The sequence below is a fragment of the Erpetoichthys calabaricus genome, chromosome 5 (genome assembly GCF_900747795.2).
Source record: "Erpetoichthys calabaricus chromosome 5, fErpCal1.3, whole genome shotgun sequence".
NCBI lineage: Eukaryota > Metazoa > Chordata > Cladistia > Polypteriformes > Polypteridae > Erpetoichthys > Erpetoichthys calabaricus.
Genome location: NC_041398.2, coordinates 2,562,142 through 2,587,819, shown reverse-complemented (window position 1 = coordinate 2,587,819; position 25,678 = coordinate 2,562,142). Strand labels below are relative to the sequence as shown.

Genomic DNA, 25,678 nt, shown 5'->3' with positions numbered 1-25,678 from the left:
TGTGCAATATTCATACCATTGCCAATTCACCTGCATGATCAGTAATATTCCTGTTTTGTAATTCCACATTTGTTGCATAGCACCAATTAATTACTATTCTTTATATTCTTTATATTTAGCAGTTTTTATATATAATACTTTGCTGTTACTTGTATGAATATTCATTTTTTTTTCGCTGCATCTGAAAGGAGTAGCTGCTCTGTAATTTCATGGTACAGTGTTTCTCAACCTATGGGGCGTGCCCCCCAGATATCTACAAGGGGGTCGCGAAAAAAATGGAAATCGAAGTAGCAGCTATTTATTAAAACAAACTCTTTTATTACAACTCTTTATGGTAGTAAAATCACACCGAGTATAGATAGATAGATAAATAGATAGATAGATAGATAGATAGATAGATAGATAGATAGATAGATAGATAGATAGATAGATAGATAGATAGATAGATAGATACTTTACTAATCCCAAGGGGAAATTCACATGTATGTATGTGTATGACATGTATGAGTATGTCGACTATCGGCTCTGTAGTGTCAGTGTAAATGACCGCCACTAAGAGCCAATTCTTTGTAGTGAACGAGAAGAGCTGACTCCCGTCGGGGAGAGCAGAATCTTCACCCGCAGAGCATCCACGCAGGCAGGAGCGGGACTTTATTTTGATAGGCACACCATGCGGCCAATCACAAGCAAAGACAGACTGGGATCATACCATGATGTGAAAGAAGGAAGGGGGGAAGACGCTCCGAAGACAGCGAGTGTAGTGGTACAGGCCAGGTACACAGAGAGACTGGGAATCGGATTGAAATGTCGGGAAAAAGTGAAGAAATGAGCGAAAACGGAAAAAGAAGCAGCATCTGATTGCATTTCAATGATATTGGAGACTGCAAAGCTCAGTGATGAATTTGTTACATGAAAATATCCGTCAGAGCAGATCAGGGTCAGCAACAAACCTGCACAGACATCTAAGAAGCGCTCAGCCGTCCGTGCCGCTGGATTAGAGCTCGCCCTCTCTTCTCAGTCTACCATCCATTGACCCTGGAAAAGTGTCCTGTTTTGAGCCAAGAACTTCTGCTGCAGCATCCACTGCCTTGCCAAAAACCGTAGGTATATCACAGCCTTCTGCAACTCAGTCCAAAATAAGCACATTTATTCCAAAACAAATGATGGCAGCCAGACAGATAAGTGTCGATGAGGAACTGGCGAAAATGATAGCCCGTGACTTTCAGCCATTTTTATTGTGGAGGACAAATGATTTAAAACTTTTGTTCAGGCCTTAAACCACATGTATGTTCTCCCCAGTAGAAGACCTCATCCCAAAGAATTATTCCACGACGATATAACATGGAGTGTGCATTGTGGCAAGACAGGGTCAAAAAAGCTTCAGCACTTTGCCTGACAACTGACTGCCGGACATCCAGAACGACCTGCTCAGACGTGTCTGTCACTTGTCACTTTATTGAAAACTTAATAATAATAATAATAATAAAGTTTATTTATATTGCACTTTATATTTTAGCAATCCCAAAGTGCTACAGAGTAAAAATAGAAAAATAAAAACAGAAGAATCTATAAAATACTTTAACAAAATGACTTTCTAAAAAGATGAGTTTTTAGGTTTCGCTTAAAGGCCTCGGTCGACTGTGGGGCTCTCAGGTAATCAGGGAGGGCATTCCACAGCCTCGGCGCCACAGATGAAAACGCCCTGTCACCCATGCTGCTGAGCTTAGTTCTGGGGACTTGAAGAGTGTTAGTGTGTACAGAGCGGAGGGAGTGTAAGGAGGTATGAGGGGTAAGGAGTTCCTGTAGATAAAGAGGGGCATGTCCATAAATGCACTGATGGGTAAGAAGGGAGACCTTATACTCTATTCTGAATGAAACAGGGAGCCAGTGAAGGGTTTTCAGAATGGGGGTAATATGATCATGCTTTCGCACCCTCATCAGGATCCTTGCAGCACTGTTCTGAAAATACTGGAGTCTCCGGATACTCTTGTCAGGAATCCCGATGAGGAGCGCATTACAGTAATCCAGCCTGGAAGAGACAAAGGCATGGATGAGCTTCTCTGCATCTGCCAGGGTGAGTAATGGGTGGAGTTTGGCGATGTTCTTGAGATGGTAGAAAGATGACTTACAGAGATATTTGATGTGGGTGTCAAAAGTAAGTTGGGAGTCCATTCTAACACCCAAATTAGTAACAGATGTGGAAAGAGGAATATTTTGGCCAGAGAAAGTAATACTGGTGATGGTAGAAGAGTGGAGATGATGTGATGTACCAACTAAGATGGCTTCTGTTTTGGATCTATTCAGCTGAAGAAAATTGAGCCTCATCCATGCCTCTATCTCCTCCAGGCAGGTAGTCAATGTAGATGTTGGCAGAGGAGCAGTAGAGGAGCTGGGAGTAGTCCTGAGATAAAGCTGAGTGTCATTGGCATAGCAATGGAAAGATAAACCATGTCTGCCAATGACAATTCCAAGAGGGAGCATGTAGATGGTAAAAAGGATAGGGCCCAGCACAGAGCCCTGTGGAACACCACAGGTGATGTTGTGGGTGTGGGACTTTGCGCTGCCAAGGGCGACATCCTCAGCTCTGCCAGTCAGGTATGATGTAAACCAATTTAGAACATTTCCTGAGAGTCCAATAGTGTATTGCAGGCAGTGAAGAAGGATGTTATGGTCTATTGTGTCAAAAGCAGCTGTCAGGTCAAGGAGGATAAGTAGTGAAGGAGAACCAGTATCTGCCGTCATCAGAAGGTCATTGGTGACCCTGACCAGGGCTGTTTTGGTGCTATGGCCAGGGCGAAAACCAGACTGAAACTTTTCAAACAGGTTATTCAGTTTGAGATGATCATGAACTTTAAGATGACATCCTGCCTTCTTGGCTGTTGTGAGTTTACTGAGAGACGTACTGCAGAAAACCTGGCAGAAGAGCTGCTGAGAGTGACAACAGAGTGACAAGTAGACAACCCAGTTAATCATAGGGTGCAGGATTAGACCGGCCTGTTGAACAGACTTGGTTAAGTCTCACAAATCCTGTGATAATATGGTTTGTGTAACCAAGAAAATGAAGAAAACCTGTGAAGGAGCTGAGAGTGGAGAGCACCTGCTGTGTGTTATCTGTCTGTCTGTCTGTCTGTCTTGTGCCCTGTCTGTTATGTCAATTACTAAGTTTTCATATTTCTACAATCCTTGTGTTTATCAATAAATCATATTATTCTGTTTCTTAGACTGAGTGGGCTTCAGTTACTTTGACAGAGTATAACAGCTGGGGGCTTTACTGAATAATCTGATAAATTACTGACAAACAAAACTGATTTTAATCAATCGATTCTCCTCACCCACACCATTGACATATCTCTGATGATTAACAGTCAGGAACTTACTATGGGATGGACAATTTGAATAATAAAAAGGACCAGCATGGAAACATGCAAATCTGTTTCTACTGACTGATGTGTCGTGTTTAATTTTCATTTTATTCCATTTGTAAATTTGCTTTTGACATTTGTCAGGTGGACTGCAGTATATAAAAAATAAATAAATACTGACGTGAATTACACTTTAGCAGACCCCCTGTGACAGGTCATCTCTTCTCTCACTTTGTGGTCTTCACTCTCTGAGCTCCTGTCTCATATTAACTCTTCACCCTCAGTGTCTCCTCAGATGTTCTCTCTGTGAGCTCTCAGCTTTCTCTTTAAATCTCCTCCTCCTCCTCCTCATTGACCACAAACTTTCACTTTTGTTTCTTCACAAGTCACTTCCTTGTTTGTCTGACTGATTCTCTCTGCCTGCCTCTCCTCAGACTGACGATGGCTGAAACCCAGCTGTTTGTATCACAGGACGAGTTCACCTGCTCGATGTGTCTGGACACCCTGACTGACCCCGTGTCACTGCATTGTGGTCACAGTTTCTGTCTGAAGTGCCTCACGGACTGCTGGGATCAGAGCCAAGAGTGCAGCTGTCCTCAGTGCAGACACACCTTCACCACAAGGCCTGAGCTGAACAGAAACACTCTGCTGAATGAAGTCATTAAGAAATTAAAGAAGACGACACTCAGTTCTCCTCCATCTCAGAATTTTGCTGGCCATGGAGACGTGGAGTGTGACTTCTGTACTGGGAAGAAGTTCAGAGCAGTGAAGTCCTGTCTAACCTGCATGGCCTCCTACTGTCAGACTCACCTGCAGCCTCACTATGAAGGAGACGCCTGGAAGGGACACAAGCTGGTTGATCCTGACAGAAATCTGAAGGAGAAACTCTGTGAGAAACATCAGAAAAGTCTGGAGATATTCTGTCAAACTGATGATTCCTGTATCTGCATGATGTGTGTGGTGACTGGACATAAAAATCATGAAATGGTCGAGCTGGAGACAGAGAGGGAAGAAAAACAGGTGAGTGGAGTTTAGTGTTTAATGAAATTTATTTGAACAACTTTGAGTTAAGGAATTTCTGGCAGTTCAAGTGATTGAGGTGATGATCTGAGGAAAGCCAAATCCACTTGTATGACATCATCACAGTGAGTTTGTGGTCTGCTTGGTTTCTTCCTCCAATTCATCGTTGTGTGACTAGGATATGTCTGTCTGTGTGTCTCTCTGTGTGTGTGTGTGTTAATCTTAGGGTGCGATAGTAGACCGGCCTAGTGAACAGACTTGGTTAAGCCTCCCAAATCCTGTGATAATACGGCTTGTATTACCGAGGATATGTAGAAAACTTGGAGCTGACAGCACCAAAGTCACTCAGTGTGCCAACCTAAGCCCACCATATTTTTATATACAACAACCACTGAAGCACATTAACTTGACCTTGTATTAACATTTTACCAGTACATTACATAACTATCCTATTCTTTGTTGATTATTCAACATTTGAATATAAATAGGAACAAAAACTATGTTTTGCAAAATTTAAGTTCTGAACACATTTTTTGAAATTTTATTATAAAATTAAAAATTGTCAAATTTTATAAAAACAGAAAGTCCAATAGTTTGAAGAACAAAACAATTAAATAAATCAAACCTAAAGCACATTATTAAAATGTTTAATCTGAGTAATCATTGATTATTATTGACCTGAGTCATTAATTAATTATGGTGACCTTTGCCCTTTCTTCTCCTGAGCTAATTGTTCAATATCAGGTGTGTATTTGGTGACTTTCAGTGTCAAACAGGCGTCTGAATGCACAGGCTTCAGGCAACTTCTCTGTGGACTCAAAACAGATTTCATCTGTGACAAATTGTGTTCACGTGTGTAAGTCGACCCAAAAGCCACAAGAAGAGCAAATGCAACTTTCTTCAAACAGACGAACACTTCAGGCAGAGATGTCCAGGGACTGAGGATGGCAGCTGACTTTACCAAGCAGTTTCCTTGAAGAGATTTTATCATCCATAACTCTGATGACATTTCAAAATTGTCAATATCCATCCACTTGAAAAGAGACATCAAATGTGGTGGTAGTAAGATCAGTTAAGGTGGGCTTGATGAGGTAAGAAAATATGGGCCTGTGAATTTTGAAATCTGAAGCTCATCTCTGTTGACAGTAAATCAATTTGAATGAACCTTTATGGTTGGAAAGTACTTATTGGTGTTAGTGATAATCTCACCGCAAAATATATCTGTTTGCCTCAATACTTGATTTCCAATATGATCCTGAAGAAGTTTAACAAATCCTTTGTTCTTTCCGACCGTTGCAGGGGCCGCATCAGTAGTAACACAGAATATTTTATTTATGTTAATGTTCTGAATTTTGAAATACCTTAGAAATGCAGTTATGATGTCCTCTCCATTGGCTGAGATATCAAGTAGCACAGTTCTTTATCAATATGGTCATTGTCACAATATCACACAAGTATCACTAGGCACACCACATCATTCACATCATCAGTTTCATCAAGAGCAACACTAAATACAGCTTGTTGTAACCCTGTTGTCTGTTGTACTGTTACATTTTCAGCCATATCAGTTATGTGTCTCTCGAATGATCTCAAACAAGCCGGTATTTCTCAAATCCAACACAGGATTGTTTCTTTATTTGGTAAGTCACTAAATAAAATTTCAGCACTGCTCAAAAAACAGTTTTCCATCTATGAAAGGTTGGGCCTTTGAAGCCACACTCTGAGCAATCTTGTAACTTCATTTGGTTGCTTTATTTTTGGTTTCAATTACTTGACTAAAAATACTAGTTTGTTTTTTGTAGTCACAAACAGCCCTTTTTATGGCTTCAGTTTTCTCCTCAGAGTTTTTAAACATGGACTGATGTTTGGTTTGATACACTTGATGTACGGCACACGAGAGGTTCACAACATAACACACAAACAGCACAATCCTTTTGTTGTATGAATCTATATTTGTTTGGCCAAAAGTCTTAATTAATTAGATTCTTCACCTACATAGTCCAGTTTTCTTTTTTTTGTGTGTGTGTGTGAAGTTCTGATTTCCCAGTCGTCAATATGATATCTTCTAAACATCAAGAACTAACTCACACGCTAGTGTGCCTTCAAACTGACTTCATTATTTGATGCACTCTATAAGCCCAAACTCCATCTTGAATCAGTGATATTAAATGTTTCTTTTCATCTTTTGTGTTATTCATATTTGTTGAATCAAACCTCTGTGTGTCACCTCCTGTTTCAAAGTGTGACAGAAGAAGTATGTTGTGTCATGAAATGTAAAAAAGAAATGTGTTTTACAAATATCAGAAATAGAAGAAGAAATCATAAAGTAAACGTGAATTCTGATCTGGCCTCATGTGTTCTCTTGTGTGTCCATACAGAAACAGCTGGGGGAGACACTGAGTGACATCAAGAGGGGACTTGAGGAGAGAGAGAAGACACTGAAGGAGACGAGGAGGGCGATGGAGGAGATGAAGGTGAGAGGATTTAACATGACACTTCAAATCAAAGAGAGGAGAACTAAATAGAAGAGCCAGAAGAGCTTCACTGGTGATGATGTGGTGTCCTTCATAGTATTTCACTGTTGACAGTATCCATCCATCCATTTTCCAACCCGCTGAATCCGAACACAGGGTCACGGGGGTCTGCTGGAGCCAATCCCAGCCAACATAGGGCACAAGGCAGGAAACAATCCTGGGCAGGGTGCCAACCCACCGCAGGACACACACAAACACACCCACACACCAAGCACACACTAGGGCCAATTTAGAATCGCCAATCCACCTAACCTGCATATCTTTGGACTGTGGGAGGAAACCGGAGCGCCCGGAGGAAACCCACGCAGACACGGGGAGAACATGCAAACTCCACGCAGGGAGGACCCGGGAATCGAACCCAGGTCCCCAGATCTCCCAACTGCGAGGCAGCAGCGCTACCCACTGCGCCACCGTGCCGCCATGTTGACAGTATTCCATGTTTTATTCATTAGAGATTCAGACAGCATCACCCTAAAGTCCTCTAATATTCAATTGACTTCTTAAAGGGGACTTAACTCCCCCTAATGGTAACTCAAACTGAAGGTCAGGGCTAAAGTTCTGAATGACATCAGTCAGCATAACATTCCTTAATGGTCTCTTCTGTTTTTTGAATGCTTACACTAAATTTCTATTAATTAAATCTTGACATATTTTTTTTAAAAAGTCTTGAGCAGATTCTGTAACTAAAAATTAGTTTTTTTACAATTCAAATGGTACAGAACATCAGGTACCCACTGACATATAAAAGGTGGGCTGGGATTCTTCCATTTAAACAGGTCAAGTCTATGAGCTCGTAGTGTGGTGTCGGCTGTTAAAATTAATTTGTTCTTCTCCACTCAAAGCCCCTCAGGGAGCCCAGTAATCAGTCCTGGACACACGTTATGGACAATTATAAGTGAAATAAATATGATCAATGAAAGATTTTAACTTGAATGATTGAGTGCTTTGTGAATATTGAGAGGGAGTGTATTCTATGCAGAGCTGGTTTCCACTTCTTTTCTTAGATGGTAACTGAAAGGTCCTTTTTCCACCACACCCCAGGATCTTTGAAGAGGAAATTCTAAGAGATGTTCTTATATGTTGTTGAGATGCTATCTTCAAGACTAATCAGGATTTCTTCTGAAATAGAAATGTGTGGGAGGTGTGGAAAACTGGGTAGGTTTCTTCTAGCAAAATTTCTGATCTGAAAGAAGTGGAAAAATTGTGTTGCTGGAAAGTTGAATTTGAAGTATAATTGTTCAAAAGATGCAAAATTATTACCTATATACAGTTTTCTAAGTGAATTATTCTGAGATATTTTCCAAAGATTAAATACTGTGTAGCTTTGAGAAGATTACAAAGGTGATTATCACGAAGAGGAGCAACAGATAAAAGCTTCTCTGCCTTGAAGTGAGTCCTGCATTGTTTCCATATTCTGAGTGAGTGATGGACAATTGGATTATTGGTATATTGACAAAAGGTAGTATTTGTTCATAACTGTTCATGAAAGTTCATAACTTTTATGGACAGAATTTCAGAATTTCTAGGCACAGCCAGGGCATTGAGGGGGTCCTGTTTGGTGGGCTCAGGATTGGGTCACTGCTTTTTGCAGATGATGTTTTCCTGTTTGCTTCATCAGGCCATGATCTTCAGCTCTCTCTAGATCGGTTCGCAGCCGAGTGTGAAGCGGCTGGAATGGGAATCAGCACCTCCAAATCCGAAACCATGGTCCTAAGCTGGAAAAGGGTGGAGTGCCCTCTCAGGGTTGGGAGCGAGATCCTGCCCCAAGTGGAGGAGTTCAAGTATCTTGGGGTCTTGTTCATGAGTGAAGGAAGATTGGAGCGTGAGATCGACAGGCGGAGTGGTGCGGCATCTGCAGTGATGCGGGCTCTGCATCGGTCTGTCGTGGTGAAAAAGGAGCTGAGCCACAAGGCAAAGCTCTCAATTTACCAATTGATCCTACTCTCCTACTCTCACCTATGGTATTGAGCTATGGGTAGTGACCGAAAAAACGAGATTGCGAATACAAGCGGCTGAAATGAGTTTACTCCGCAGGGTGTCTGGGCTCTCCCTTAAAGATAGGGTGAGAAGCTTGGTCATCCAGGAGGAGCTCAGAGTAGAGCCACTGCTCCTCCACATTGAGAGGAGCCAGATGAGGTGGCTCGGGCATCAGATCAGGATGCCTCCTGGACGCCTCCCTGGTGAGGTGTTCTGGGCACATCTAAAAGGGAGGAGGCCCCGGAGAAGACCCAGCATACGCTCGACGGACTATGTCTCTCAGCTGGCCTGGGAACGACTCGGGATTCCCCTAGAAGAGCTAGAAGAAGTGGCCAGGGACAGGGAAGTCTGGGCATCTCTGCTCAAGCTGCTGCCCCCGCGACCCGACCTCGGATAAGCGGGAGACAATGGATGGATGGATGGATAGGCAAAGATTTTATTTCAATTGCAGACCAGTCAGGTGTAAATTCATCAATTTCTTTAAATTTACAGGACTTTGTACCTTCTATAATTGCTTATCTTCTTTAATAAATTTGGTTTAGTCATGTGATGTTACATTATTCAGAAGTGAAATTGGTGTGTATGATGCACACTGTGATAAATCCTTATTTTTCTTTGGAAAAAAATTAATTAATGCTTGGTGAACAGTTTGAGGTAGAATTCTTTTGTCTTTAAGCCTCTGTAAACATTGCTTATAATAGTAGAGCTAACTTATTTGAAAACTTCATAAAATTCCACTTGGTTGCCATCATGGCCTTCTGTTTTCCCACTCTGGTGTGAGTTTACAACATCCAGTAGTTCTGAGAGTGTCAGAGGTTTGTCCAGTTCCAATGCACTAACATTGTCCAGCTGTTTTATTTTTATTACTCCTTAGATTATATCTTGTCTTCTTTAAACTGAATGGAATATAATGACTTATAGTACTCTCTAAACGTGTGAGTTATATTTTTATGGTCAATGATTTTATCTCACGTTGCATGGATAAACTTTGTTATTGTGTTGCAAACTTCCTGCTTGTGGATTTGTTGAGCTAAGATCTTTTTAGCCTTCTCTCCATAATCATACTGGTGACATTGTGCTGATATTGTGAGTTAAAGATGATTTTTTTTTTTCAGTTTCTTTTGTTACAAAGATGCTAAATTCTGATTGTATAGCCTGTCCTTTCCTGGTCATGTCTGCTGAATCTCAGATCCACTGTCCTAAATTCACTTTCCATGTGAAGTTTACCCCTTCTTTCAGTATCTCAGTGAGTTTCCTCCAGTTATTGTAGATCTTCCCCTCCAGTTATTGTAGATATTGTATTGTAAATCTCACATTTATATTTGGGTAATTTGCAGAAACCCCAAATTGTCTAATTGTGATTGCTAGTGTGGGTCTGACCTTGCAATAAAATGCCACACTCTCCAAGGTACTGTAGCATGCTGTCTCATGTCCAGTTATTCCAGGATTCATTTATGAGAAGTTCTCATCCAATAGAGGAAGAACTCTTCACACACATTTTTCAGCCATGACAGACTAAACTTAAATTAAATTTATTTAGTGCAGACTCACATTAAACAGACCAGCGCCATCTAGTGTATTAAAGTACTAAGAGAAGCAGGCCCAGACCACTGGGTTGTGTCTTTAGTTCAAAGAAAGTAGTCGGACACAATGTGTCACTCAAGATTGTGTAGTCCAATTAAGACAAAGAGGTGACAGTTGAGGAAGTACAAATAAAGGAGAGCTGTCCTCACAGATTGACCTTCACTTTGGTTTATGCCTTTATGCTCATCTGCTTTTGTTGTTTCCTCCTGCTTATTAGTGAAGTATGACATCCCCTCTCTACACCCATGATGACCATGACATTTTTCAGCCAGGGTTCCTTTCCCTGGATGGCATTCAAAGTCTTGTTTCATGTCTTTTTTGTTTATTTATTTATGTTAATGTTGATATGGTTGAGTATGTGCTTTATTCTTAGTATTTGACCCCCTCTATAAGCTGCCTTTGTTATGTCCCATGTGGTTTGTGTGTGGCTCACCAAAAGGTGGATCATCTGCAGATTTTGTTTTAAAACTTTGTTTGCTTTGGATTGCCTTGTTTGGCTCAACAGAGTGTCTGTGTATTTGGAATACTACTTTGTGAAGAATAAATCTTTAATTACATAAAGAATCTATGAGGGCCATTTTCTATCTATCTATCTATCTATCTATCTATCTATCTATCTATCTATCTATCTATCTATCTATCTATCTATCTATCTATCTATCTATCTATCTATCTATCTATCTATCTATCTCATCAGTATTATCTAGACTAACGTGTGGCATAGGCTGAACTTCTGATTACTACGTATGTCACTAGTGCTCCTCAGCTTTGTACCTAAGTCTTTAAATTGTCCTACAGAACCGGTGGTCTGATCCAACCTCTTATAATTGTTCACTTAGAACTGGACATATGTGTCAATGACAACTGAATTCTTCCTTCCCTGCTCTGGCCAGGAGCCTATCCACCCAACCAGGGAGGTTTTCCACATGTGTACCAAAAGACAAAACAGCATATGAGACTCTCTGTATCTGGAGCTAAGATTCATATAAATTTCCTAATAAATAAATCCCATATTATGATTTCTTCCTTATTCTAGTGGCTGATTAGGAGGTGACCTTTTAGTGCTTTCCATCCCTGCCTTCTATCACTGAATTATCTGAGTCACTGTCCAGATGTGCAAAGTTCTGAAAACAGCAGAACACCTCCAGCTTTGGGGTTGATGATCCTGGACAGCAGGCACCTTTTACTTCACATTTACTTCCAACACAGTAACACCCTGGGCGGCACGGTGGTGCAGTGGTAGCGCTGCTGCCTCGCAGTTAGGAGACCTGGGTTTGCTTCCCAGGTCCTCCCTGTGTGAAGTTTGCATGTTCTCCCCATGTCTGGTGGGTTTCCTCCCACAGTCCAAAGACATGCAGTTTTGGTGGACTGGCGTTTCTAAATTGGCCCTTGTATGTTTGTGTGGTGCTCTTTATTAATCACAATGTCCATCCTATAGTAAGTTCTCTTCTCTAACTTATTAAAGTTATAGGAATGTTAGGAGAAGAAAAAGCAATTGATTGATGTTAATCTGTCAAATAACTCATAACCACTGTGGTGGGTTGGCACCCTGGCCGGGATTGGTTCCTGCCTTGTGCCCTGTGTTGGCTGGGATTGGCTCCAGCAGACCCCCGTGACCCTGTGTTTGGATTCAGCGGGTTGGAAAATGGATGGATGGATAGTAACACCCCCTGGGTGTCTTCATACAAGTATGAGCCATAGTTACAATAGTAAATTCATTCAATGAAAATGAGATGGTGGAGAGAAAAAGAAGCAATGAGATCATGAAATTAAATGAAATCTGAAGCATCTCGAAAAGCACCTAGAGGCTCTTATTTAATATCTCCATCTCACAGGTTAGACATTTTGACATCTAACACCCCAAACAAGAACACAACTCTTACACACAAGACTCTGGTCCAGAAATACTTTTATATTCACACAGTTACCTTCTAACAGACAAGTTTACTTCACTATACAAATACTGCTTCTTCATCTTCCTCTCCTTCCTCTCCTACTCCACTGCTAACCCCAGGCTGGGCAGGAGATGCCCTTTTAAAAGCCAGAATTTTATACAAACTACCAGATCAAATGGAGTCCTCACAAGACAGTAGAGCTGTCCCCAGCAGCTCCTGCCAATGGCTCCCAAGATCCTTTGAAAGGACGCCTTTTATGACTGCATATCCAATAAAGTCCTGCAGTTTCCTTAATAGGAGCATCAGCAGAGTGATGATGTTACTCAGCATAGTGAGGGGAACATATTATCTGGGAGGCGGTCTTCAGGTGACTTTCTTTCTGCAAATAAAGTACCACCAGTCACTCCAGCCAATTCAAACTGTCCTTCACAACATCAAAACCTCAACAATTGTGTCTTGTGATTGGTTATTCTCATTAGGTGATTCAATTCTAAATCTTTGTCCTATTTATTCAGATATCTGTGGAAAGAGACATGGAAGAAAATGAGAAGAGCTTCACTGTTCTGATACAGTGCATTGAGGAAGCCCACAAGAAACTGACTGAGACGATCAGAGAACAAGAAAAGAGAGAAACTGAGAAGGCTGAAGGAGTCATGGAGCAACTAGAGAAGGAGATTGAGGAGCTGAAGAAGAGAGAAGCTGAGCTGAAGGAGCTTTCAGAGACCAAGGACCATCTCCACTTCTTACAGGTGAGTGTGACACTTCAAAGGGAGTCTGATCAGACTGGGGTGTGTGGGACCTGAGATCATTTAGAGAGAAATTTAAAAGATCTGAGGAGTTTGTACAACATGACAAAAACAGGCCATTTAGCCTAACATAGATCATCTTTTCATATTTCCTTAAAATTTGAAATATTCTGTTTACAAATATCTCAAAGGTGGTAAAGTCTTGTACATGACAGACAGATTAATCTACAGTTGTCTGTGTGAAAATATGAAATGTAAAATATGACATCTAATAAAGGATGATGCCAACTCTTTTCCAAAGCCACCTTCTGCTGTCTCCATCTTTAAACTGATGAGATTCAAATCCTTCAGCATTTCCTCACAGCTCAGACCCCACAGTCCAGTCTCATCTCTCATCTCCCATCTTTCTTGTGTGGTTTTATCTCACACTACACACAATAGTCCTGATGTCGACTGTGTTCTGCATACGTTACGGAAATTCTCTTCTTGATATTACACTCCACACATGGCAGCCGTTACATAACTCTGCTTTCCATAGCTTTCACTCCTTTGTGTGGTTGGTGATGGTGATGAAGACACAAAGGCTTCCAGGAGTTCCTCAAAAGTCACACTTCTGAGCTGCAGACCATCAACTGTATAATCAGATAATTGTATAATTGTATAATAAAAGCTTTCTCCTTACATGTGTTAGACTTTACATTTCATTTAATTTAGATAGATAGATAGATAGATAGATAGATAGATAGATAGATAGATAGATAGATAGATAGATAGATAGATAGATAGATAGATAGATAGATAGATAGATAGATAGATAGATAGATAGATACTTTATTAATCCCCAAGGGGAAATTCCCATACTCCAGCAGCAGCATACTGATAAAGAACAATATTAAATTAAAGAGTGATAATAATGTAGGTATACAGACAGACAATAACTTCGTTTAATGTTAACATGTACCCCCCACGAGTGGAATTGAAGAGTCACATAGTGTAGGGGAGGAACGATCTCCTCAGTCTGTCAATGGAGCAGGACGGTGACAGCAGTCTGTCGCTGAAGCTGCTCCTCTGTCTGGAGATGACACTGTTTAGTGGATGCAGTGGATTCTCCATGATTGACGGGAGTCTGCTCAGCACCCGTCGCTCTGCCACAGATGTTAAACTGTCCAGCTCCGTGCCTACAATAGAGCCTGTCTTCCTCACCAGCTTGTCCAGGCGTGAGGTGACCCTCTTCTTAATGCTGCCTCCCCAGCACACCACTATTTAGATAAGGGCACTCGCCACAACCGTCTGATAGAACATCTGTAGCATCTTATTGCAGATGTTGAAGGATGCCAGCCTTCTAAGGAAGTATAGCTGGCTCTGTCCTTTCTTACACAGAGCATCAGTATTGGCAGTCCAGTCCAATTTATCATCCAGCTGCACTCCCAGGTATTTATAGGTCTGCACCCTCTGCACACAGTCACCTCTGATGATCACAGGGTCCAGGAGGGGTCTGGGTCTCCTAAAATCCACCACCAGCTCCTTGGTTTTGCTGGTGTTCAGTTGTAGGTGGTTTGAGTCGCACCATTTAACAAAGTCCTTGATTAGGTTCCTATACTCCTCCTCCTGCCCACTCCTGATGCAGCCACGATAGCAGTGTCATCAGCGAACTTTTGCACGTGGCAGGACTCCGAGTTGTATTGGAAGTCCGATGTAGCGCTCCTGTGTTGCTGACCACAATGTCAGACCTGCAGTTCCCGAGACGCACATACTGAGGTCTGTCTGTAAGATAGTCCACGATCCATGCCACCAGGTATGAATCTACTCCCATCTCTGTCAGCTTGACCCTAAGGACCAGAGGTTGGATGGTGTTGAAGGCACTAGAGAAGTCCAGAAACATAATTCTTACAGCACCACTGCCTCTGTCCAAGTGGAAGGGGGATCGGTGTAGCATATAGATGATGGCATCCTCCGCTCCCACCTTCTCCTGGTATGCGAACTGCAGAGGGTCAAGGGCATGGCGGACCTGTGGCCTCAGGTGGTGAAGCAGCAGCCGCTCCATGGTCTTCATCACATTTGACATCAGAGCGACAGGCCAGAAGTCATTCAGCTCACTAGGACGTGATACCTTTGGGACTGGAGTGATGCAAGATGTTTTCCAAAGCATCGGGACTCTCGCCTGTTCCAGGCTAAGGTTGAAGATGCGCTATAGAGGACTCCCCAGCTCCAATGCACAGGCCTTCAGCAGTCGTGGTGATACTCCATCTGGATCCGCTGCTTTTCTGGCAAAGAATTAAGTTTGTCTCAGAACAATAAAAATCCCAAGGCCTTGTTTTGTGTGCCAAGTCAATTCTGCACCCACCTGTTCCCTGAATCCCCTTATCTTGGGGCATCTCATTAAGCCCTGCATGAAAAGCTCATTGAAGTTTAAGGTCAATAATCTCTGAAGCTCCACTATACTCCACCTAATATTATCTCATAAATTACCAACAAGTCAATGACAGGCGTTCTCACCATATAAATCCACGCTGACTGCCCACCACACTGATCCTTAATTCAGAAGACCCCCCTCGTATCAGCAGTACTTACTTTTTAATGTCTCCTTTCTGAAATCTCGTCCCCTTTTCTCTCCTGATGCAGACTTTCTCATCTCGCTGTGTCCTTCCTGCTGATGGAGACTCGCTGAGCTTCACTGTCACCACTGATTTCTCATCTGAGGACCTGAGAAAGGAGCTGTCAGGTCTGACAAAGAGTCTGGAGAAGATCATCCAGTGGGACATCATGACAAGGACTCAGTCAGGTAAGTGTGAGGGTCTGGTGACATTGTGTTTGTTACTGAAGTCCATGAGGAGGACCAGAGTGACAATAAGAGGACATTGAGAGGTGAGGCGCTTGAAAACGACTGGCTCTTTAACATTAAACTATCAGCATTTGCTGTTAAGGATTTTTCATTATATAGTGCCTTTCACTGTGACTAGCTGAGTTATAGCAGACTCTCAAAATAGTCAGCTGCTTGTAATCAGATGTTTTGGAATTTTAAGTTAAAATGTTATACTCCTTATACTTTTTCCATATACTCTCTTAAAAAGTCCTTTTTTCAGTTAAGTTTGGGATTCTTTTATTTCCTTTGCTTTGCTCACCTTTTATTAATAAACAGAAATGTGTTTTAAATGGCTAAGCTCAGTGCACAAATGAATTGTTTATTTGAGAACAGAGAAGACCTTAATGGAATCAAACTGAGCTCAGCGTCAGTGCTTTATAATATCAGAACATCTGAATCTGCTCCTGCTGTCTTCGGTGTCCATTACATTCTGCTGGATGGAGTCCATGTTAAAAGTTCACGTTCATCCATTTTCAGCTGTGCTCCCCCTGGGCTCTCGTGTTTTATACGCCTGCTGTTGTTTGCTCAGAAGTCATGTCTCCCACTGACATTTAAATGGATTTTACAGACCAAAAGCATTTTATTTGAGATATTGTAATGGAGAAGATAAGCAAACTGGAGGACTGCGTCAGAACTCTGACTGCTTGAGGACCATCTGAATATTTCACTGAGTGCAGCCTCAGAGTAAATCACACTTTATATATTATGAATTATGTATGTTTACACATAAAGATAGCGATTTGTTTAAACACAAACTAAGGTCAAGCAGCCAAGAGCTCAGGGTCCATCCTGGCCAACCACCACATTAGACATATACTGCATGTGTCACTCAGTCATTACCCAACCCGCTATATCCTAACACAGGGTCATGGGGGTCTGTTGGAGCCAATCCCAGCCAACACAGGGCGCAAGGCAGGAAATAAATCCCCGGGCAGGATGCCAGCCCACCGCAGGGCACACACACACTAGAGACAATTTAGGATCACCAATGCACCTAACCTGCATGTCTTTAGACTGCGGGAGGAAACATGCAAACTCTACGTAGGGAGGACCCGGGAAGTGAACCCAAGTCTCCTTACTGCGAGGCCACAACACTACCACTGTGCAACCGTGCCGCCTTACTGCATATGTATATTGTGAAAATAAGCAGAGAGAGTGGGCACAAAGAGCTGGGGTACCACCCTGAAATACTCCGTTTAATGTTGAAGATGAAATAAAAAGCACAAAGATGGAGCACAATGGTGACGTCTGCTGTAATCAAAGGCTGTCAAGTTAAAGTCACTTGTGAGTTGGAGCTCCGTCTTCCTCAGTCACAGATCTGTAATGAACACCCACTTCTGGTGACATCTTATAGTGGTGTCACAGAAGAGGCAGAGCTTTATTAGCGTCACTCGTCTTGTGGCCTGTGAACTCACTGAAGTGACGACATTAGCAGGAGCAGCACCCTCTCAACTCAGGGTGGGATTTCTTAACTAGGTGGAGCTCCGAAGATGTCCACAACTGTACCTGCTTGTCAATATTTATAAAATACAGTATATTTATGACATTGTATGTCAGGACAAAAACCAAACCATGGAGTTCAAGGGACCCTCAGTAGACCTCTGTGATCAAATCATGGTGAGGAGTAGAGCAGAGCAAAGGGATAAAGCCATTTGTAAAGCTTTGAGTGGTCCCAGCAGCACAGCAGCCTCAAGAATTGTGAAATGGAAGAAGTTTGGAACCACCAGGACAGTTTCTAGAAATGGCCAGTCTGAATAATTGGGAAGGAAGGGCCTTGGCCACAGAGGTGACCAAAAACCTAATGGTCAAGTCAAGTCAAGTCAAGTCAACTTTATTTATAAAGCACTTTACATACAACAGCCGCTGACCAAAGTGCTGAACATAGGCTAAAATAAATTTTAAACAAAAACAAAATAATAAATAAGTAAAATAAAATACAATAAATGAAACTAATTAAAACATAGTAAACACAAGTAAACAGAGTTAAAACAGAGTAAAATCAACTGCTCACACAGGATCAAATGCCAAACCAAAGAGGTAAGTGTTAAGAGCAGACTTAACAATGGCAGTGAGGAGGCCTGTCTAATGTGGATCGGCAGTGAATTCCAGAGCCTTGGAGCCACAACGGAAAAAGCCCTGTCCCCCCTGAGCTTTCGCTGAGTCCTCGGCACATCCAGAAGCAGCTGACCAGCTGATCTGAGTGAGCGGGAGGGAGAGTGCATATGCAGCAGCTCAGCGAGGTATGGTGGATCAAGCCCATTTAAGAACTTAAAAACAAGTAAAAGAATCTTAAAAGGAACTCTAAACTGAACAGGCAGCCAGTGCAGTGATGATAACACAGGTGTAATGTGCTCATTTTTTCGCGTGCCAGTTAAAAGGCGTGCAGCAGCATTTTGCATCAGCTGGAGCCGAGACAGGGTGGACTGGCTAACACCAACATACAACGAATCACAATAGTCCAACCGGGTTGTAATGAAAGCGTGGATTACTGTTGTAAATTGATCTTTGGAAAGAATGTTTTTTATCTTCGCCAAACGTCTCAGCTGAAAAAAACAAGATTTCACCACCGCGCTGATCTGACCGTCCAGTCTAAAATCCTCATCTATCCTAAAACCCAAATTTGTAATAACAGGTGTACCATATTGTGCAAGGGGACCCAAATCCACAGGAGCAGAAGTAGAAATAGACCCACTGGTGCCCCCAGGACCAAAAACTATAACCTCTGTCTTATTTTCATTAACATTTAAGAAGTTTACTGCCATCCAAGCTTTCACCTCTTCTAGGCACATAACCAAAGTTTGTATGGAGTAAGCGTCCTTACATTTAAGGGGTACATAAACCTGAGTATCATCTGCATAACAATGGAAAGCAATTTTCTGCTTTCTAAGAATAGAGCCAAGAGGCAGGAGATACAAAGAAAATAGCAGAGGACCAAGTATGGAGCCTTGCGGAACCCCACATGATAGTGAAGCAGAGGAAGATCTAAATTCATCTAGCCTCACTGAAAAAGTTCTTTGAGTCAAGTACGATTTAAATCAAGCCAAGGCAGTACCACGAATGCCCACCCAGTGCTCCAGACGAGATAATAAAATACTAGGATCTATAGTATCAAAAGCAGCTGTTAAATCGAGCAGAACTAAAATCACATAATCCCCGGAGTCTGTTGCCAAAAGGATGTCATTAAAAACCTTCAGTAATGCGGTCTCAGTACTGTGAAGTGGCTTAAAACCCGATTGAAACACTTTGAGCACATCACTTTCATCTAAAAAGGCTTTCAATTGAATATACACACTTCTCTCCAAAATTTTGGAGAGAAATGGAAGCTTGGAAATCGGTCTAAAATTGGATAGCACAGTGGGATCTAGGCTTGGTTTTTTGATCAATGGTTGCACTATGGCATGTTTAAACAAATTAGGAACTACGCCTGAGGAAAGGCTGCTATTGATAATAGCAAGAACAGATGGCCCTAAAACAGAAATAATCTCTTTAAAAAGAGAAGGTGGGACAACATCAAGAGGAGAACCTGAGGGCTTCGATTGACCAACAATCTCATGTAAACAAGATGGAGTCACCAGCTCAAACTGATAAAAAACAGCAGAGCAGGGGAGAACAGCGAAGGGGTCATAAACAGTGAGAGGTATATGAGCCCTAACATTATTCACCTTATCCACAAAGAAGTGCAAAAACTTCTCACCTGTCTCAAAAGAAGGTTCCATACAGGCATTCTGTGGAGCATTTAAAACCCTATCTATAATGTCAAATAACACACGAGGTTTGTGATAGTTTGACAGAATAATATTTGACATGTACGCTCTTTTGGCATCTTTCACAATAAACTGATAACGACGCCAGCAGTCTTTCAATACTTGAAACGATACCTGCACATTGTCCTTTCTCCACTTGCGCTCAGCTTTCCGGCACTCGCGTCTGACATCGCGAGTTGTGTCATTCAGCCAGGGCTCAGACTTCATTTTAGGCTGCCTGGTTTTTAATGGAGCCACAGTATCTAGAACAGTTTGGCAGGTGGAATGAAACCAGGAGCAGAGCTCCTCCGTATCGGAGGATGCAGATTCAGGAAGATCACATTGACTAAACAAAGCAGAAAAATGTACAGCAGTGGATGGATTAATGACATGACAGCGCCACACAGAAGCACGGGGTTTATCAGCTTTACAGGGCAAGGTGATGTCAAATATTACAGGCTTATGATCTGAAAACACGGCGTCCAAAATTGTCAAATTCGCCACAGAAAAGCTGAGCGATAGGACAAGATCTACCGTGTGCCCGAGTTCATGCATCGGTCCAGACACCCACTGCATAAAACTAAGAGAGTCAATTAGACTTAGAAAGTCCTTCACCATCGGTTTATCAGGACAACATACACGTATATTAAAATCTCCAAGAATAAGGACTCGATCATATTTAGGCACAATTTCAGCCAGTAAATCGGAGAAGTCATTGAGAAATGGTCACTACAACAGAACTTCAGACGTCCTCTGCTGAGATGAGAGAAACTGTAGGAAGGACAGCCATCTCTGCAGCGCTCCACAAATCAGGCATTTATGGTAGTGTGGCCAGTGTGATATCCCGTGTAGTAAGAAAGCGGCCCCAGCCTACAGTCTGGACATCTGATAGTTTATGAGCTGAACAGGATCAGCGGATAGACGAGATGGCTCAGAAGACAGACATCTACTTGTAAGACAGAATGAGATTGCTTGCTGTCCCTCTTTAATTGACTCGTAACTTCAGCTCAGATGTCAGTTCCTTTCACCAGGACTCTCCTTGACAGTTTTGGGTCTCATCTGATCAGTCTGATCAACCACAGGCAAAATGACACCCAGTAATGTCTCAGTGTGTCACTCTTTATAACTTTGTGACTGAAGAAGCAGCCAAAACTCAACCACTTACAAACCTGAAGGACAACACTTTACACCAATTAGCAGCAAAATGGTTGGATTTCTGTGCATCCAAAACACCTACAGCAGCAAATCCTCTCCTTCCTTTTTAACCCTTTGCAAGCACTGGATTAGCTTCTGCCTTGTAGTAAGACCCTTATTGTGGCCACCACAAATGCTAAATTATTTCTTTTACTCCAAAGGGTAATACAGGTGCTGGTCATAAAATTAGAATATCATGACAAAGTTGATTTATTTCAGTAATTCCATTCAAAAAGTGAAACTTGTATATTAGATTCATTCATTACACACAGACTGATGTATTTCAAATGTTTATTTCTTTTAATGTTGATGATTATAACTGACAACTAATGAAAGTCCCAAATTCAGTATCTTGGAAAATTAGAATATCAATTAAGACCAATGCAAAAAAAGGATTTTTAGAAATGTTGGCCAACTGAAAGGTATGAACATGAGAAGTATGATCATGTACAGCACTCAATATTTAGTTGCGGCTCCTTTGGCCTGGATTACTGCAGCAATGTGGCGTGGCATGGAGTCGATCAGTCTGTGGCACTGCTCAGGTGTTATGAGAGCCCATGTTGCTCTGATAGTGGCCTTCAGCTCTTCTGAATTGTTGGGTCTGGCGTATTGCATATTCCTCTTCACAATACCCCATAGATTTTCTATGTGGTTAAGGTCAGGCGAGTTTGCTGGCCAATCAAGAACAGGGATACCATGGTCCTTAAACCAGGTACTGGTAGCTTTGGCACTGTGCGCAGGTGCCAGGTCCTGTTGGTAAATGAAATCTGCATCTCCATAAAGTTCGTCAGCAGCAGGAAGCATGAAGTGCTCTAAAACTTCCTGGTAGACGGCTGCATTGACCTTGGACCTCAGAAAACACAATGGACCAACACCAGCAGATGACATGGCACCCCAAACCATCACTGACTGTGGAAACTTTACGCTGGACCTCACGCAACGTGGATTCTGTGCCTCTCCTCTCTTCCTCCAGACTCTGGTACCTTGATTTCCAAAGTAAATGCAAAATTTACTTTCATCAGAAAGCAGCAGTCCAGTCCTTTTTGTCTTTAGCCCAGGTGAGACGCTTCTGACGCTGTCTCTTGTTCAAGAGTGGCTTGACACAAGGAATGCGACAGCTGAAACCCATGTCTTGCATACGTCTGTGTGTGGTGGTTCTTGAAGCACTGACTCCAGCTGCAGTCCACTCTTTGTGAATCTCCCCCACATTTTTGAATGGGTTTTGTTTCCCAATCCTCTCCAGGGTGTGGTTATCCCTATTGCTTGTCCACTTTTTTCTACCACATCTCGTCCTTCCCTTCGCCTCTCTATTAATGTGCTTGGACACAGAGCTCTGTGAACAGCCAGCCTCTTTAGCAATGACCTTTTGTGTCTTGCCCTCCTTGTGCAAGGTGTCAATGGTCGTCTTTTGGACAACTGTCAAGTCAGCAGTTTTCCTCATGATTGTGTAGCCTACAGAACTCGACTGAGAGACCATTTAAAGACTTTTGCAGGTGTTTGGAGTTAATTAGCTGATTAGAGTGTGGCACCAGGTGTCTTCAATATTGAACCTTTTCACAATATTCTAATTTTCCGAGATACTGAATTTGGGACTTTCATTAGTTGTCAGTTATAATCATCAACATTAAAAGAAATAAACATTTGAAATACATCAGTCTGTGTGTAATGAATGAATCTAATATACAAGTTTCACTTTTTGAATGGAATTACTGAAATAAATCAACTTTGTCATGATATTCTAATTTTATGACCAGCACCTGTATCTACAAGGCTGACAAAATCACAACTGCTCCTCCAGTAGCTCAGCAGTTCTTAATCCTACCTCACCTTATATTTAAGGCAACTCCTTAAATATCACCAGCAAGATCATCCAGCCATTCTGCCACCGCATCTACCCCACGCACCTAACCAGGTAGACACTGGCACGTTCATGACACGCTCCGAGCAACTTTCTATTTAAACTCAAACCCTTGCCGGACGTGTGCGTGTAAACCCCTCATAGACTCCCAATGGCTATGCTGAGCTCAAGCACACCAGTTGCTGACTCACGAGTGAGTAAATTCAGTTATTTAGAATACAGGATCCTCATCTCTGACTCTGAAAATGCTGACTTTTTCTTTCAGGTGCTCAGCAACTTAAACCATCTGCGCTGGGCAGGCTGCAAGGACACCAGCATGTAGAACTGAACACGAGCGGAGGAGCCTGTACTGGCCATTACACGGCTCCACATGTGCCAGGACTCACCGTGCCTCACAGCGCTCACCCGCTAGTCAGCCCCACGTTCCTGTGGCAGCGCCTTCAACGCACAAACGGTAAGCGCACTTCCTTTACGATGGCATACATTTAACCTTATAAATAATGCTGATCGGTTTAAGGCTTCTTTCACTTAAATTTTGTAATGTGCGGAGTAGGACATTACCATATCAGGCAGAAGATACTCTCGAGTAAAAGACAAATGACAGCCTGAGAGCATCAAGGGAAAGATTCAATGATCTGATGAGACAAACATTGAACTCTTTATACAGAAGACCAAGCAGGATGTCTGGAGAGGACCAGGCGCTGCTCACCACCCGCCTAATGCCATCTCTACAGTGAAGATGGTGGTGACAGCATCAGGATATGGGGACAGAATGACAGCGGAGGAGAAGTGCAGTCAAATACAGAGAGGACCTTAAAGAAAACCTGTGATCTCAAACTGAGAACTGAAGACTGCAGCCAAGACAATTCTGGAGTGGCTTTGTGACAAGTCTTTGTGTCCTTGAGTGACCCTTCAGACTGAGACCCCACAGAACGTGTGTGGAGAGACCTGAAGATGGCAATTCACAGACATTTCACTTGAAATCTAAAGGAGTTTGAGAGGATCTGCCAGGAAGAATGGGGTCAACTGGCCAAATCCAGGAGTGCAAAGATTGAAGTGACACTTAGTCATGAAGACCACCAAAGGGTCTTCCATAAAGACCTGAATTCAGTGTCTGAATACTTCTAGGAAGGAGACGTTTCAGTTTTGATTTGTAATAAATGTGCAGACCTTTCTGAAGACCTGTGCTCACTTTGTCATTAAGGTTACTGAGTGTAGACTGATGAGCACAAAAGGCACATTAATATATTTAAAATTAAATCAACAACACGGTAAAGTGTGCAGAAAGTGAGGGGGTCTCAATACTCTCTGACTCCCTGTATATTTATTATTAATATCAATATTCAGATTTACGTTTGGCCGAATTTGCCAGCCCTTGTATATTTTATAAATGTTTTATTTTAACTGCTCTGCATTTGTAATATGTGTTTAAGAACTAAACTAAGATCCCACAATGCCACCTTCACAGTTTCCATTCTTCTTCTCTTTTCTTTTTATTTTCAGCTCATGAAGTTCCAGTTTTCACCCTCCAGCCTCCTGAACCTCAGAGCAGACACGACTTTTTAAAATGTGAGTTTGTGCTTTGACTGAATGGATCATCACAATAAAAATCATTTAAGTTTTAATAGAACAGGACAGGCTTAGGATATGAAAGTCTGAGTGTTGTGTAAATGAGGGGCTGAGAGTGATGGGGTCCTGTGACTGGTGCATTATGGGACAGAGAGAATGGGCAGTGAATCACCAAAGCTGTCTGTTGAACCCGAGTCTTGATGTGTCCAAAAATGTTAAAAAAGGAAAAGAAAAAAGAAAATCCACGTCATGGGGTGCACTTACTTTATCACACGACTGTATATACAGACACAGATAAAAGTGTCGCTTTAAAAATGAAGCACAATTGTATGTGAAATAAGTTAAATCTGACAAAAGTCCTCGTCATCCTCCATTCTTTACTCCACATAGCAGACACTTTGCTTTGAGTTCTCGACTTCACAAATTTTAAACATTAAAACAAATGAAAATGGCAGAGAAAATTATTGGGGGTCCTTAGAAGTTCAAAGACCTCACTGGACTGTGGTGACATCTCAAGCTGACTGATTCCTCTAATGAGTGTCACCGGGGTCTTCAGTCACTCAGTCAAGTCCTCACTCTGCTGTGTTGTGTCATTGTGTGCCTCACACTGAACGAGGACAAGAGGAGGAGATGAAGAAGGTCACAGCCAAGGGTGGACAAGGTGAAGAATACAAGACCACCTCCAAAGAGCTTCATGTTCCAGTCAGTACATCTGCTAATATTCTCAAGATGTTTGAGTTTCCGCAGGATTGTAGCCCACCTCACTGATGAGACCACCAGAGTAAACCTGACCTCTGATTGAACAGAAGGAGAGTTTAAATGGAGGAGAAAAAACAAGAAAACATCAAGAGAGACTCAGGCTGACCTGCGAGATCAAAGGACAACAGAAGTCAAATCACACCATCTGTTACTGTGTCAATGACAGTGGGCTCCATGGTAGAAGACCCCACTTCTGAAAGACACACACAGACTGGAGTTTTCTAAACTGTGTGTTAATCAGCCACAGTGCTGGAGAAGAATCTTTGGACTGAAGAAACAAAATGAGAGCTTTATGATGAGTCACAGCAGCTCTGTGTCCACAGAAGACAAAGCGACGCCATTAATGGTCTGAGGTTGAAGTGCTGAATCTGTGAAGGTCACAATGAAATCAATCAATTCAATTCAATCAGAAGTCAGAAGATCATCAAGGTGTTTGGGATCGAATGTCACCAAGGTGAGACCACCAAGAATGGGGGAAAAGAAGACACTGTAATGTTGTGAAGTGTCTGCTATGAGCCCTGAACTGAATCCAAGTGAACATCCATGGGAAGAGCTGGGAGAAAAAGGCCAGCAG

At 42.2% G+C, this 25,678-nt stretch overlaps 1 protein-coding gene across 4 annotated transcripts in view; it reads left to right on the top strand.

Moving 5' to 3' along the window:
* The first annotated feature begins 3,717 nt into the window (after positions 1–3,717).
* LOC114652518 (tripartite motif-containing protein 16-like) overlaps positions 3,718–25,678 on the top strand; it is an 89,596-nt gene continuing 67,635 nt past the window's right edge. The window contains exons 1-6 of one of the 4 annotated variants that reach the window (XM_051927863.1): positions 3,718–4,382; positions 6,761–6,856; positions 12,888–13,121; positions 15,741–15,900; positions 23,042–23,230; positions 24,280–24,345. In XM_051927863.1, coding sequence (XP_051783823.1) covers positions 3,804–4,382; positions 6,761–6,856; positions 12,888–13,121; positions 15,741–15,900; positions 23,042–23,230; positions 24,280–24,345 — 1,324 coding nt within the window. In that variant the 5' untranslated portion in view covers positions 3,718–3,803. The remainder of the gene's footprint in view (positions 4,383–6,760; positions 6,857–12,887; positions 13,122–15,740; positions 15,901–23,041; positions 23,231–24,279; positions 24,346–25,678) is intronic. The other 3 variants (XM_051927862.1, XM_028802892.2, XM_051927864.1) reach the window with 3 other exon arrangements.